This window comes from Panthera onca, chromosome A3 (genome assembly GCF_046562875.1).
Source record: "Panthera onca isolate mPanOnc1 chromosome A3, mPanOnc1 haplotype 2, whole genome shotgun sequence".
In the NCBI taxonomy this organism is placed as follows: domain Eukaryota; kingdom Metazoa; phylum Chordata; class Mammalia; order Carnivora; family Felidae; genus Panthera; species Panthera onca.
This window is the reverse complement of record NC_138341.1, coordinates 66663545-66678932: the sequence shown is the minus strand read 5'-3', so window position 1 is coordinate 66678932 and position 15388 is coordinate 66663545. Positions and strand designations below refer to the sequence as shown.

General features: G+C 35.9%; 1 protein-coding gene across 3 annotated transcripts in view; it reads right to left on the bottom strand.

Annotated features, from left to right (window-relative positions):
* The window catches only part of RTN4 (reticulon 4), a 72700-nt gene that overhangs the window by 45656 nt on the left and 11656 nt on the right, over positions 1 to 15388 (bottom strand). The window contains exons 2-3 of one of the 3 annotated variants that reach the window (XM_078444481.2): positions 4846 to 4902; positions 1783 to 4173 (exon numbers count right to left, since the gene is read on the bottom strand). The exons of 1 other annotated variant lie outside the window; for it this stretch is intronic. In XM_078444481.2, the coding sequence (XP_078300607.2) occupies positions 1783 to 4173; positions 4846 to 4902 (2448 nt within the window). The remainder of the gene's footprint in view (positions 1 to 1782; positions 4174 to 4845; positions 4903 to 15388) is intronic. One more of the 3 variants, XM_078444482.2, reaches the window with a different exon arrangement.

Genomic DNA, 15388 nt, shown 5'->3' with positions numbered 1-15388 from the left:
GATGTTGGGCAAAGTTAGAGAAAAGTCACTCTACCATACAGACTTGTATGGACTCAACCTCCAACCCTGAGTGGACTCTTAATACAATGCCTCTCTCTCTCCCTAGTCAGACCTCCTCCACCCAAGCATGTTCTAGTTCATTCTCAGCAAATGACCTAACATACTGCTTTAAATAAACATAAACCACCATACACTCCCTCAACTTCCAGCCACAAAACGAGCAGTATCAACACCCACAGTTTCCCTTCCATTCACTACAATATCTTCCAAAATTGTTCCTCTTCTATATGCCAATTCCTCCACCTGAATTCTGGATCTCATCCTACCCCATCCCCTCCTGACTTTCTACTACCACCTTTAGACTTTCATTCCCATCTTTAAAAAAACAAAAAGGTTCTTCCTCAAGTCTATCCTCTACCTCATTCATGCTATCACTTTCTCCATGATCTCAAATTTCTCAAAAATTAGCATTCAGCATCCATTTGCTCAAGTGTCATTCCCTCAGCACCCCTAGCCCTGCCCATTTACTCTACCTGCCATTGTCATGCCAACACCTTCCCTACTTTTTAACAAGTTCTCAATCCTTATCTTAACCAAGCTCTATTGCATTTGATAATGCTGTCCAATCCTTCCACCTTTAAAGCTTCTCTTTTTCTTGGCTCTCCCTAGTCAATATCTGTGGTTTTAATTACTATCTCTGAGCCCATGATAAACAAACACATATAGCCAAGGTCTCTCAAAAGCTTTATATGTACAACATCCGTCACTTCTTGGATACCTCATAGGCACTTTAACACCAAAATATTCAAAGCTGAATTTTTCATCTTCTCTCCTTAAACCCACTTTATTCTCTCATGTTCTCTAACTCAGTTTCTCATACCGCCATATGTGTACTTGAAAACACATGGAACCCAGGGTTAGAGTCATCTCTAACTTCTCCCCTTATCCTTCATGTCCATATCCAATCAAACATCAGGTCCTATGTCTCCATGCTCATCCCACTGCCTTAATATTTATCATCTCCTCTTTCTTAAATTATAGCAACAATCTCTAACCTCGTCTCTCTGCCACTAGTACTGCCCATCTCCAACGTATAAATATACTCAGGAAATAGGGAGTAATCACTACACATTTTCATAGAAAACACAATTAAATTAGAATGCTAAATAAAAAACACAGGTGCAAATCACTTTACACAAGTGTGTAAGAATATAGCATCAAAAGAAAAAAAATGACAATCCCTACTTTTCAGAAGAATTCATAACAGCATACCTCAATTTACACTTTTCAACAAAATACTACTCAATATGCATGACTTTATACCTATTACTGGAAAATACACCAGTATATTGAAATATTGGAGACTTGTTACAGAAATGTTCTTTCATAAAAATTTAAAATCAAGTAATTTCTGGGAAAACAACAGTAAATGCATCTGAAAATATTATGTTTTAGTATCTCCTAATCTCCATGCTATGAGGAAATACTGAAGGAAAAGAAAAGAAAGACATGAAGCCAATTCTAATAAAATTTTCTAGTTCCATGGTGCAATATAAAAAGGAGCAATAAATAATTGTGTGGAAAAAGTTATGAGCAAGGACGAACAGTGAGTGCAAAAAAAAAAAAAAAACAAAACACTGAACTTCTGAGACAGTAGTAAAGAATTCTTATCAATGTGATATATTAGATACTATGAATGTAATATACCACACAAAATGTAGTGGAATATTCTGTAAGTCAAAAGCTAGCAAGAAAGTACAAAACAACATATGGACTGATTACCTGAAGTTTTACTCAGCTCTGCTGAAAATAAAGCAGATGGTGATCTGTTCTCTTGTTCTGTATCAGAAGGGGTTTTTTTCTCAGCTTCTTTCACAAGAACTTTGGGTTTCACTATACTGCCTATTTCGGTTTGAGTGGCCAAAGCAGAAACATCTGGAGGCAGTAAGGGCACCTTCAAAATATCAGACCTATCTTTGGAGAGTTCATCTGGGACATGGACTTTATCTTCATCTTTAGGTTGTACATTCTTGAAAGAAAGGTCATGGGGTAACTCTGAGCAAGGTAATGACCCAGCTTCATCCTGGACATTAGCGATCTCACTTTTGTGGGATACTTCTAGGTCAGTGGTTAATTTAGGAGGAGAATCAGTTTTAGAACTGACAAATGTAGGGAACTCATCTATAATCTCAATTGGAGATGAATCTGAGAATGTTTCACTCTCTCTTATTTTTGCTTCCTTAGCAATAAATAAGCCATCATCTGAATAAACTGCAGCACTGAGCTCCTTCATCTGCAAAGGAATTTTCTCCTTTTGGGTCAGTGTTGAAACTTCATTGGGTAAGAAGGTACCTTCTGTAGTGTCTAAACTGGGCTGAAAAGATTCCAAATAGGGCTTTCCCCCCTCAGGTGGTAGTGAAGCACTGAGTTTTTCCTTATGTTCAGGTTCTATCACTGACTGGGATGAAGTCTCAATCAGATTTTCTCTCACAAGTATCACAGCTTCATCCTGTTTTTGTGGAACTTCAGGTATTGAATCATCACTAAATAAGTCAACTGGTTCAGAATCAGGTGAGGAATCTTCAACTAACTCAGAATGATCAGGCACTGGCTGTGCAACTTTTGCTATTTCTGAGTAATCAGAGAAATCTGAAGTTGGTTCAGTAGGGAGCTTTGTTTCTTTAATTAAATCACATGCAATAGATATATAAGGAGCTTCTGTTTCTTGAACAGCTACCTTAATACTTTCAGGCTCTTTAATTTCTTCCTTTATTCCTGATACATTTTTCAGTGATACATTCATGGCCTCTTCATACGGTGGGGGATTTTCAAGCTCAGGTTTTATGCTTTCGTAATTAACTAAAGAAGGAGCTTCTGATTGTGAAGAAGAGGGCTGCACTGCAGAAGCACCAGCACTAGGAATTACAGAATTTAATGGTGCTTCCATAACAATATCAGGCAAAACTGGTGACGGAGTAGCTTCGGATTCTTCAAAGGATGGGCAAAGCTGTGTCACAGGGTAGAGGGACTCCTGCATAGCTTCTGATGTTTGAACCAAGTCCATTTTTGTTTCAAAAGCGATCTTCGTGCCTGTAGCTTCATTCAATTCACTTTCACATGCTTCCTGTACTAAATCTGGGGTTAGACCTTCAGCCATGTTTGCCACTGCTTCCTCAGTCACCTTTGACAAATTATCTGTTGTGACATAATCGGTCTCAGAATCCTGTGTTGCTACAAGGAAAGGATTTGATGCTTTGGTACTAACATTCTTCTCTGTTACAATTTGGGCCTTTTTTTCTTCTATCTTTTTTTCATCTGTCTTATTTTCTGAAGTATGATCTGCCAACAAAGGAAAAATGTTTGTTGAAAGGTTTTCAGCTGCTGTCGGGTTAAAGGGAGCGCATGTGATATATGCTCCTGAACCATCTTTTACAGCTTCTGGTGTACTGGGAAAAGAAATATCATCATTACTGCTTTCACTATCTTTTTCATGATTTGTTGGTTCAGGGCTATCGGCAAAACACTTCTTATCCGCTTTACTCTCCAACTTGCTCTCTATATTAACTTCAGCAGCCAACACATCACTATCTTGCTTGCTTGTATCTCTCACGTCCCATACTCGTTCAAATGGCTTGAAGTCTGCGTATTCTTCCCTCATAGGAGCTTCTGCTGCAATTCCCTTTTCATTAAAACTATCCTTTGTTTTTTCTGGAAGCATAACTTTGTCCTCTTCTTTAACTGATTCAGTAAGGGCTGCAGGTAACTCTTGTTGATTTCGAAGGATATTATCACTAACTAAATCCTCTTTTTCATCCTTATTCTCTTCCCTAGGATTTGCTATTATGGCAGACTCTGCTTTTGGAGAGCCACCGAATGATACTCTCATTTCTGAGTATTCCAATTGTGAAAACTCTGTTAAATCTCTGTCTATAAATGGATTTTTTGCCTTCTCTGTGAACTCTTTAGAAGCTTCTGCTGATGTTTCTTGAAGCGTTCCTTCAGTGGGTAATACTGCTGATAAATTACCAAGATATTCATGTTCTTTAAAAGAAGCAGCTGAGAGGGGAGACAGAGAAGGAAGAGAAGCAGCAGTTTCAAGCAGGACAGATGGAAAATCCTCTTGACCAGTGGAAACAGTGTTACCTGGCTGCTCCTTCAAGTCCATAATTTTTTCTGTGACCATGGACAGAAAGGAAAGTTAGAGAATGCCAGCGTTCTCAGAGTTAATGCAAGTTTTATGACAGATTCAAAATACTATTAGTAAAGAGTTACTGTTAACTAAACTTAAATGTAAATAACAATAAATAATAATCAAGTAGTCTTGAATCATTACGGAAAGAATTAAAGCTATTGTCAAAACGTGCATGGCTACAGAGGCAATTGCATGCTATGAAAAGACATAAATCAAGTCTAAGAAAAAAAACCTCAAGTATAATCAATTGAGAAAAGCTACTTCTAACTAGAAGAGGACAAGAGAATTGAAAAGAGGGTGTGGCAGTATAGAAAAGGCACTGAATAATTAAATGCGATAGAGTGGCATTCATTTCTATGAAAGCCTTTCAGCCATAAGCAAGTAAACTGTATTTGGAGAAAAGGACTAATCAATATACAAATGTAAATCAAGGGTCCAAGAATTCCTTACATATAATCAATTATTAATCATGTTCTGCCCATTTGTCTCTTGGACATAGCATATAAAATGCAAATTTCAACTTTTTCAATAGACAAACATTCTTGGAACCATGCTAAATTTTAGTAACTGAATCCACTCTGTACAGAGTTAATAAAACTAAAGAGTCAAAGTTAGAATACACAGAAGATAAAAGGCTAGCAGAAAGAACTTGCCTGCAGAGGAGTGTATCACAGGCTCAGATGCAGCAGGAAGAGCAAAAAGTGTCTCATCTGAAAAACAAATAGAATATAACCTCAGCAGAAATAAAGACAGAGTTTGAAGGAGACTAAAGATAAGAGGAGCAAGCAAGGGTTCAGTTTGTAATAAGTTAACACAAAACTTTTATAAAGAAAAAGCCAAGATGGAAAGGAAAAAGTAGTACCATTAATTTGGATTAAATTATCATTATATATTTATATTATAAAGATGATTAAATCATATCCACAGAACCTATCGTTTTTCAAGAGGCAATAACATGTTTATGTTAAAGAATTTCATAAACCAAAGTCACCTTAAGATATTATTATTCTCAGTTAACATGACATCCAAAGCTTTTATTCACATTTTCAGATAGGTAACTTATTTGCCCTAGTCAAGCCTAAAATTAAAAAGATGCATGAGTAAAATTAATAATTACTTTTGCTTAATCCTTTTTTATTGGCATATGTTCAGTTCAGAAGAACACTTTCAGAGAATCATGCATATTTTCTTATATTCCAGGTTGTCTACCTTTAAAGAAAAACATTCTAATAGTCACTGTGCACTATTCCTTGAGGATATTAGTCCTATGTGCCACTGTCCAAATTGCAAAGAAAATACTAATTATCATTAGGAAGATAATTATTATCATCACTCTTGTTTTGTTTAAAATTAACACTGAGGGATACTTGTTATACTAAGTTCTTTGCATGCAGGAATTCATTTTACTCCTTATAACTCTTTGTTATAAGTGGGGTTAAGATCCCCCATTTAACAGATAAAAAAAACAAAATGAAACAAAAAACACAACTGACTGACAGAGGAGTAACTCACTCCATCTACAACTAAGTAAGACTCAGGGCAATGCAACTCCAGAGCTCATTTTCTTAGCCACTATATGCTATATGTTACGGACTTAATTTTTTTTGTGTCCTCCTCCCCAAAGTTCGTACGTTGAAGCCTTAACCTCCAGTGTGATAGCATTTGGAAATGCGGCCATGCAGAGAGGTCATTAGGATTACATGAGGTCATGTGGGGCCATGACTGATACAGTTAGTGCCCTTATAAGAGACACCAGAGCTTGTTCATGCCTGTGTGACAACAGCTCCTCCACTTCCCCCTTCCTCCTCTTCTTCTCTGAGCAACATAAAGAAGCCATGTGAGCACACAGTGAGATGACAGCCACCTATAAGCCAAGAAAAGAGGCCTCAGAATGAAACCTACATTGCCCATATCTTGATCTTAGACTTTCCAACCGCCAGAGCTGTGAGGAATTAATTTCTGTTGTTTAAGCCACACAGTCTGTGGTACTCTAATGTGGCAGCCTGAGACGACTAATGCAGTACCTATTGGTATATTAAGCTTGCACAGCATCACTTTATACCTGCAGCTGGGAGATCTTGAGCTAAAGGTCTTCTGTGGTTTATACTAGAGAAAGGCCTCTAGCAAAAAACAATTTGAGATAGCCTGAAGAATGGCAGGAAGGTATTCCTTTAGTGGAGAGAACCTAAAAAATTTGGATATTTGTATCTGGAAGGACAAACTAGGCAAGGTTGATCAAAACGAAACAGAGATGTGACTATCATTAACGTGGACATACCTTCTAAGGATATTCCCCTTGAAGAATAAGAGAGTTAAATTCACAATGCTGTATAAATTTTAGATAAATCCATACTGGACATGATGTCATATCTAAAGGATTCTTAGATGGGGTGACGAAGGGAAAATTCATTATACGTGTTTTAAAAAGTCTCCTATAACCTAGAACAATAGGTTAGATGGGCAACTCATCCAAACCAGTAAGACATACCACCTTTTGAGATTTTATAAAACATACACATATAGACAAACTTTTTTTTCTTTATGTTTATTTATTTTTGAGAGAGAACACGAATGGGGGAGGGGCAGAGAGCGAGGGAAACACAGAAGCCAAAGCAGGCTCCAGTTTCTGAGCTGTCAGCACAGAGCCCAAAGTGGGGCTCAACCCCACAAGCAGTGAGATCGTGACCTGAGCCAAAGTCGGACGCTCAACCGACTGAGCCACCCAGGCGCCCCTGTGTGCACCCTTCTTAAAGATGACTTGCTATGTGATCTTATTTGTTACATAGTTTCTCATTTGTAAAATAAAGGAATTTGAAAATTCCTTTCAGCTAAAATAATGAATTATAATCTTGTATAAAACTGAGACTTGGGGATCAAAGAGCAAAACCAAATAATTACATAGCTACTACATCTAAATAAAAGGTAGCAAATCCTTAACAAAATGGCAGTCTTCTTCACTGAGTTAATATAACTGAAAGCCACAAATGCAGGTCAGTCTTCTTGGAAAGTGAATTCGAAACATGTTACTGATTACTGTTAAAATTAGAGGGAAAACAAACAACAACTAAAATTTTGTGCCAAAAACTTAAAGTATTTTTTAAATGTATCCTTATTCCTATCTAATACCAGAACCTCTCTTATAGTAAAAACTATATTCCTGGCCCTTGACCAATTGAGAAAGTTTATAAACTGGTATTTCAAATATTCACTAAATTTTGAAAAAAAGAAAAACTGTACATTGAGATTCAATCCAAAATTAATCATGAAACAAGAACTGCATTTCTAAAAGCAGTTAGCAAAAAAAAAATTTTTCAGAAAAGATCACTATCATTTGGCCCTCAAGAAGGACAGTTGTTCTGACTTCTCCTGAAACAATCATGGATCATGGGATCAAACTGCCTGGGTTCAAATCCCAGATTCATCACTTACAACTGTGCGACCCTGAGAAAAGTTATTACTTATCCCCTCTGTGCCTCCCTTCCTCATTGGTAAAATAAGAATAATAGTACCTCCCTCAAAATGTTGTGCGGGAGGAAGAGGAGAAGAATAAGAAACAGCTTGCCCTAAGTCTCAGGGCTAGGAGGCCAGAAAGCCAGTATGTAAACATGTCTAACTCTTAAGTTATGTGCTTTATCTTTGGAGGGATGAGTTTATAATATAAGTGCAACTGGTGTGAAGTCTTCTTTCTTAATCAGCCCCTCAAGTTTGATCTCCTGAAATATGATAAATTGTCATCCAGGAAATACCCTATAGTTATCTGAAATATTTGGTTATTTTCTTCTACTTCACAATACAATAACATTTAGAGAGACGGTAATGCCGGCCAGGCATTTTTTTCAGATGCTCTTTCAATACTCAAAACCACCCTATGAAGTAGGTACTACTGTTATCCTCATTTCAGAGATGAGGAAACAGGCCTAAGAGTTTAGAGAACTTCCCCAGAGTTACAAAACTGAAAAATGATGGATCTGAGACCTGAATCCAGAGTATACAGGTCCATGCTCTTTTCTTTAACTACCCTGCAGTACTTTCTTCCTGGACTTAAGTTTAAAAATTTTTATAAACTAAATTAAGGATGTTAAAGAAAAATTTTGATTGACAACACTTACATATCATAAGCTACCAAATTTCTAAGACTAAAATGCCTACTAATTACTTTCTTCTTTTGAAAAAAATTACTAATTTTAGGTTAGTCTTCCTTTTTCTGTAAAAGACCCTAACTTTCACAAGTGAAAAAACTACTTTATAATATGGGACACTGTATTAAAAGTATAATATTCTGAATTACTGAGACATGTTATGTACATACTTATATTACTGGTCTTACAAAAACGGTCAACAAGTCCCCCTCTTTCTATGATCTTTGTCTATGACTATGTCAAATTCTAACTGTTGGATGAAATTGAAACTTTATTCATCAACCTCATTTGTGCTATTTTGAAGAAACAGAAAAAATAACACTAAGGACTTAATTATACATACACTAAGTAAAAACACAGTGGCATATTTAAATAAACAAAAACAAGTTTTCACTAAATAATACACAAAAGGGAAGCCAGAACTTTTCTATTAAGTCTCTCTACTGCCATCAAATTAATACTTCTAACAAGACAGTTCTATTTATTCTCTTGCTCAAAACATTTAAAAGCTCCCAGTTGGGGCGCCTGGGTGGCGCAGTCGGTTAAGTCCGACTTCAGCCAGGTCACGATCTCGCGGTCCGTGAGTTCAAGCCCCGCGTCAGGCTCTGGGCTGATGGCTCAGAGCCTGGAGCCTGTTTCCGATTCTGTGTCTCCCTCTCTCTGCCCCTCCCCCGTTCATGCTCTGTCTGTCTCTCTCTGTCCCCCAAAAAAAATAAATAAAAAACGTTGAAAATAAAAAACGTTGAAAAAAAAAATTTAAAAGCTCCCAGTTATCTGCTGAATTATACCTGAAACTCTCAGATAAGGTCCTGTACCTTATGGTCCTCACATAACTGTCTAAACTTATTTCAACAATTTCTCACATGCCATCTATGTTAATCAAACATAAATAATTCTTCCCAACCAAACCCACGCCTCCACCTCCTGCATATCTGAATGCTGACATCCACTAAAACACAAATTTACCATATTCAGCTTTACTTTCTTTTTAAAACTTATCCTTATTTCTGCTCATTTTCTATAACATTTCCAGTTATCTAAGCTCAGAGAATTAAGTAACTTATTCAGTCACATAGCTAGTTAATGACAAAGCTAGAAAACTATAATTAAACTGTGACTACAAACAGATATACATTTATTTCCTTATTACCCTCAGTAAAAAGAACAGAATCACTATACTTACGACAGTATGAAAGATGAATACCATTCATAAAACTTTTTCCAAATGAGCTATTCCTCTTTGTTAGCCCTGATGCTAGATTCATTTCCTTACCCAAGCTTAAATCTAGAGTGTAAATTTAGACTAAAGCTTCAGGGCTATATGCTTTGAATACTAATTATTTCCATCACACAAGGATCAGTTTCAAAATTAAAGTTCACGAAAAAGATTTATTTTTTAAGTCACTTTTTTAAAAAGTAAAAGGTGGGTGCCTGGGTTCAGTTGGTTGAGCGTCCAACTCTTGATTTTCAGCTCAAGTCATGATCCCAGGGTCATGGGATAGAGTCCAATGGCTCTGTGCTGAGTATGGGGCCTACTTAAGATTCTCTCTCCCTCTGCCCCTCTCTGCCACTCACACTCTCTCTCTAAAATAAAAATTTTTTAATTTAAAAACTTTTTTTTGAATATTAAAAAGTAAAAGTGGTATGCCAGTTTTGAATTTATTACTGGTCAATTCAAAATATGCTATCACGATCTCACCAATGTTCACATACTCTCATACTAAATATTTTCTTTGACATGTTCATTTCAAAACCAGTTTTTCAGCCAAAAGTATAACTGGTCAGTCAATAAAAATCATAAGTAATTTATAAAGCACAGGAAATAAACTTCATTTTAAAGTCACAGAAAAAAACTTTTGCTAGGAGAATAATTATATCAGACTAACTTCTCTCATATAAACAACTGTAAAACTGGGCAAAATATATGAAGCAACTGTCATGAGACACTGGATAACATGAAGTACATGAACATGAAGGGTATAATTCCTGAGAAGAGGAAAGCATGCCAGACGATGCCCTGGCTTTCTACTTGAAGGCACTCTGTCTACAGCACATGGAAAGGAGCCCAAGAATACTAACTCTGGCCAAGTTGAGTTAACAGCTAAGCTGTCTGGAATTTGTGGGGCAAGGTAACATACAAAGGAAAACTTCATAGAAAAGGAGCTCCAGAAATCTGGATAGAGATTCCTTCTAAATCTCTGGTTGAACTATGCAACACATATACAGCACAAGACCTACCAAGACCAAGCAGAGAATCTATGAAAGAGTTGTGAACTAAACATATATTCTGGATGTCAGACTCTGTACTGGAAGACATGATCGAAAGTTTTTGATAAGCCAGAGTGGGGAGATCTTGCTGAACACCCCAAGTATAAAAATGTGACCCGAGGAAAGGCACATCTTAAGAGGAGGATTACTCTAACCCTAAACTAAAGGTTACTTGGTCTAGACTTAGACCACGAGTTAGCAAAATATGGCTCGTGGGCCAAAGTTATATTGGAAGACAGCCATGTCCATTTGTGTGATGTATCCTCTATGGCTACTTTGGCATTACAAGGGCAAACTTATGTATTTAGGAAAGAACCTACATGATGCACAAGCTTAAAATATTTACTGCTTTACCCTTAAAAAAAAAAAAAAAAAAAAGCCAAGCCCTGCTCTAAACCCTAACTTTAAAATCAAAGTTTGAAAAGGTCAAGATGATTTGCCAGCAAACTGACTTCCAGAACAACACTAACACCAAATCCATGGCAACCAGTGTAGAATAAAATATTACTGGACATGAAAAGAAAATATGAGAATAAGAAAGAGAAACATCCAATATAAACAAAGAAATAATGTAAACATTGTATTCATAAGCACTAAAATGAAAATTACAAAAGCTATTAAAATATTCCTACGTAGATACAGTAAAAGATGGACATAACAAGTGAATGGAGAGAGACTCCTGGAAGAGAAATACAGAAGAGAGAACCAAATGAAAATCCTAGGATTGAAAATTATATTAAGTGAAAGAAAAACCCACTAGATGGACTTAAAGCAGACTGGGCAGTGGAGAAGAAAAGATCAATAAGCTTAAAGAAAGAGCAACAGAACTATCCCAACTGAAGCACAGCATGGAAAAAAGAGAAAGGAAGAGTCTCAGTGACCTGCAAGACAATCAAGCAGTTAAAGTATATGTAATTGGAGTCCCTAAAGAAGGCAAAAGTGACTGAAGCAGAGGAAGGGAGGGAGGGAGGAACAAAGGGAAAGATATAAATGGCCTAAAATTTGACAACTGTGATGGAAAATACCAAATCCACAGATCCAAGAGGCTCAGTGAACCCTGGGTAGAATAAACCAGAAAGAAATACATTGTAGAGATCAAACTGTTGAAAACTAAAGATATAGAAAATCTTAAAAACAAAGGAAATAGGCAGAGAAACAGCCATAAGAATGACCTCAGCTGCCACTGGAAACAATGGAATACGGAAGATAATATCTTTATATGATGACACATCTACCAACCTAGAATTACATACAATCATTATTCACTGACTGCTATTTGTCAGATTGTGTACTAAATTGATATTCCCCAGATCAATACTTAGCAGTGGTCATGTGCAGAGCAGCACAACATTCCAGTCATCTAAAACACGTTCCCAGGTAACGTCAAACAAGGCAACCGTATGCCTTCCTGTTTCAGCTCTCATACTACAAATATGTGTGCTTTCTGCAGTTTATTTAGTGTCATACACTAAATTTTTGTGATTTGTTTAAAATGGCCACTAAGAATAGTGCTTAAGTGCTAGCTAGTATTCTTAACCACAAGAAGGCCATGATGTACCTTACAGAGAAAATACGTGTGTTAGATGAGCTTCATTCAGGCATAAGTTATAGTTCTGTTGGCCTTGAGTTTAATGTTGATAAATCAACACTATATATTAAGTAACATGTCTTTAAATAGAAACACACATGAAACAAAGATATATTCATCAGGTAACAATACTGTGACTAGAGGTTCACAGGAATCTAACCCTGTATTTTCCCTTGAGGCAATGATTCAGGATTCGCTAATTAAGTGTTTTCCTTGACTTTAGAGAACAGAACTACCATGAACAGTAAGACTGACTGTATTCATCAAAAATATCCTTCAAAAATACAGATGAATAAAAGTATTATCAGATAAACAAAAGATGAAAACAAAAACTGAAAGAAATTATCATCAAGAGACCTGTACTACAATCAATGTTAAATGCAGTTCTTCACACTGAAGAAAAATGATACTAGATAGTAACCTGGATATTCAGGAACAAATGAAGAAAAACAAAATTGGTAAATACCTGAGTAAACACAAAATATTCTCGTTCCATAATTTCTTCAAAGAAATGATGAATATCATAAAATGATAAATATATATTGTTATTCTCATTTCTTAATTTCTTTAAAGAATAATTGATTTCTGAAGCTCTAATTACTGTATGCAATATATGTGGAAGCAAAATATAGGACAATAAAAGGACAAAGAATGGAAGGAATATAGAAAAGTATAAAAGAACAAAAGCAGAAGAGACAAAGAGAAAATGAACATGTTTTTTTAATTTTTAAATGTTTATTTATTTTTTGATAGAGACAGAGCGCAAGCAGGGGAGGGGCAGAGAGAGAGGGAGACACAGAATGCCAAGCAGGCTCCAGGCTCTAAGCTGTTAGCATAGAGCTTGACGCAGGGCTGGAACTCACAAACTGCTAGATCATGGCCTGGGCTCAACCAGGTGGCTCAACCAACTGAGTCACCGAAGCGCCCCAAGAAAATGAAGATTTAAATGAGCCATATGAATAATCACACTGAATGTAAATGGATCCAATTAGGAGGCAGAGGTTTTTAGACTAGATAAAAACCATACTTTGGCCCTTTATGGGACACACTTTAAATATAAAAACATAGGTAATTAAAAGTAAAAGAATGTAAAAGGATATATATATCATCCAAACATATACCCTACAAAATCTGAAGTGCCTAATGTTAATGTTGAGCAAAGCAGATTCTAAGACAGAGTATTACCTTGAGATTACCAGAGATAAAGAGGGGCATCAGTTAATGATAAACAAGTAAACAGACATAACACTAAATAGATACACCAACACTAAAGTGTATGGGAAATATATGAAGCAAAAACTAAAGAAAGACATAGACAAATCCACAAATTTTATTTTAAAATTTTAACATTCAAGTCTCACCTGACAGACTAGTCACTCATGCACATACACACACCAATCCAAGAATACAGATGATTTAGACAATACTATCAACAAACTAAACCTGACTTTTATAGAGCACTATAACCAACAACAGAATTCACAACCTTCTCAAGTACACATGGTACATTCACCAATTTAACCATTTCTGGGTCTATAAAACAAGTCTCAGTAAATTTCAAAGGACTGAAGTCATGAAGTATATGTTCTCTGACCACATGAATTAAACTGAAATTACAATAAGACAAAAATATCTGGAAAATCCCCAAATGTATGAAAAGTAAACAACACAATTCTAAATAACACAGAAGAAATTAAAGATTTAATTTTAAATTGAATGATAATGGAAATCTGTGGGATATAGCTAAAGTAATGCTCAGAAATTCACAGCTCTAAACACTTTGAGAAAAAAGAGTTATATTCAAACTTTAAAGTTTCCACCTTAAGAAACTAGAGAAAGAAAACCAAGTTAAACCCAAATAAGTAGAAGAAAATAAATAATAAAAATAAGAGCAGAATCCTATGATACAGAAAACAACCAAATAGAGAAAAATCGGTGAAACTAAAAGCTGGTTCCTTGAAAAGATGAAGATAATTGACAACCCCTAAAATGATCAAGAAAAAGAAAAGAAAAGCAAGTACTAAAAATAAAAGAATTATCACCAACGATCATAAAACCATAAACGATTATGAACAAGTTTATGCCAACAAATAAGACAACTTAAATGGGTGGACAAATTCCTTCATGTCCACTCATCAAGAGGAAAGAACAAATTCCTTGAAGGGCGTACACTTCCAAAAGTGACACAAGCAGAAATAGAAAATCTGAATATCCCTATATCACTTAAATAGAGTATATTTACAATTTAAAACCTTCTCCATAAAGAAAACTCTAAGCCCAAATGGCTTCACTGCTAAACTGCTAAACTCTGTAAATATCTAAAGATGTTTATACAAATTCTTTCAATGCATAAAGAGCAAACACTTCCCAAAACATCTTCTATAATTATGCATTAGTACCAAAACTAAACAAGGATATTACAAGAAAATTAATTTACAAAAATTATTCGTATAAAACCTCTAAACAAAATTACAAAACACTGCTGAGAAATTATAAAGACCTTAACGGAGAGAAAGAGACATCATGTTCATGGATTGAAAGATTTAATGTTAAGTGTTAGGAAAGAGTACTCTATGCTTCCTGTGTTTTTGCACATTTTATAAGCAGAAGGACTGGGTACTGAACACCTTTGTTCCTGACTATCTTTTCAAAGATGTTTATATACGGAACAATCCTGGAGACAGAGATATGTGTCTTCCTTTTGAGCACCAGGCATACTTACTACATCGTACAATTCAGTTTCCCTAAGTTCCTTTCCTTATTCAGCCCATGGCAAGAATAAGTGTCATTTGGCACTCTCCAGTGTTGCTCTATAGGAAATGGGGAGTAGGGAACGTGCGCAAGAAAATGCTGATATTCCAGCTATTTACATTGCTGAGTAATAAAGTCTTCTATCTCTGACCCAGGTATCTGTGTCTTCTGCCAGCATTCAAGAAACTACGGCAGACTATCCTGTTAGCTTGTTATAATGCTTCAAACCCTCAAATGTCAACTTTCCCCATATTGCTCTTTAGACTCAACGCAATACCAATCAAATTCCAAGCAGACATTTTGTAGACATGATCAAGCTGATTCTAAAATGTATATGCACATACAATAGACATAGAAAGGGCAAAACTATTTTGAAAATAAAAAGTAACACTTGGAGTAGGCACACTACTTGATTCTAAGACTACTTAAAGCTTGTAAAACTATACCAAT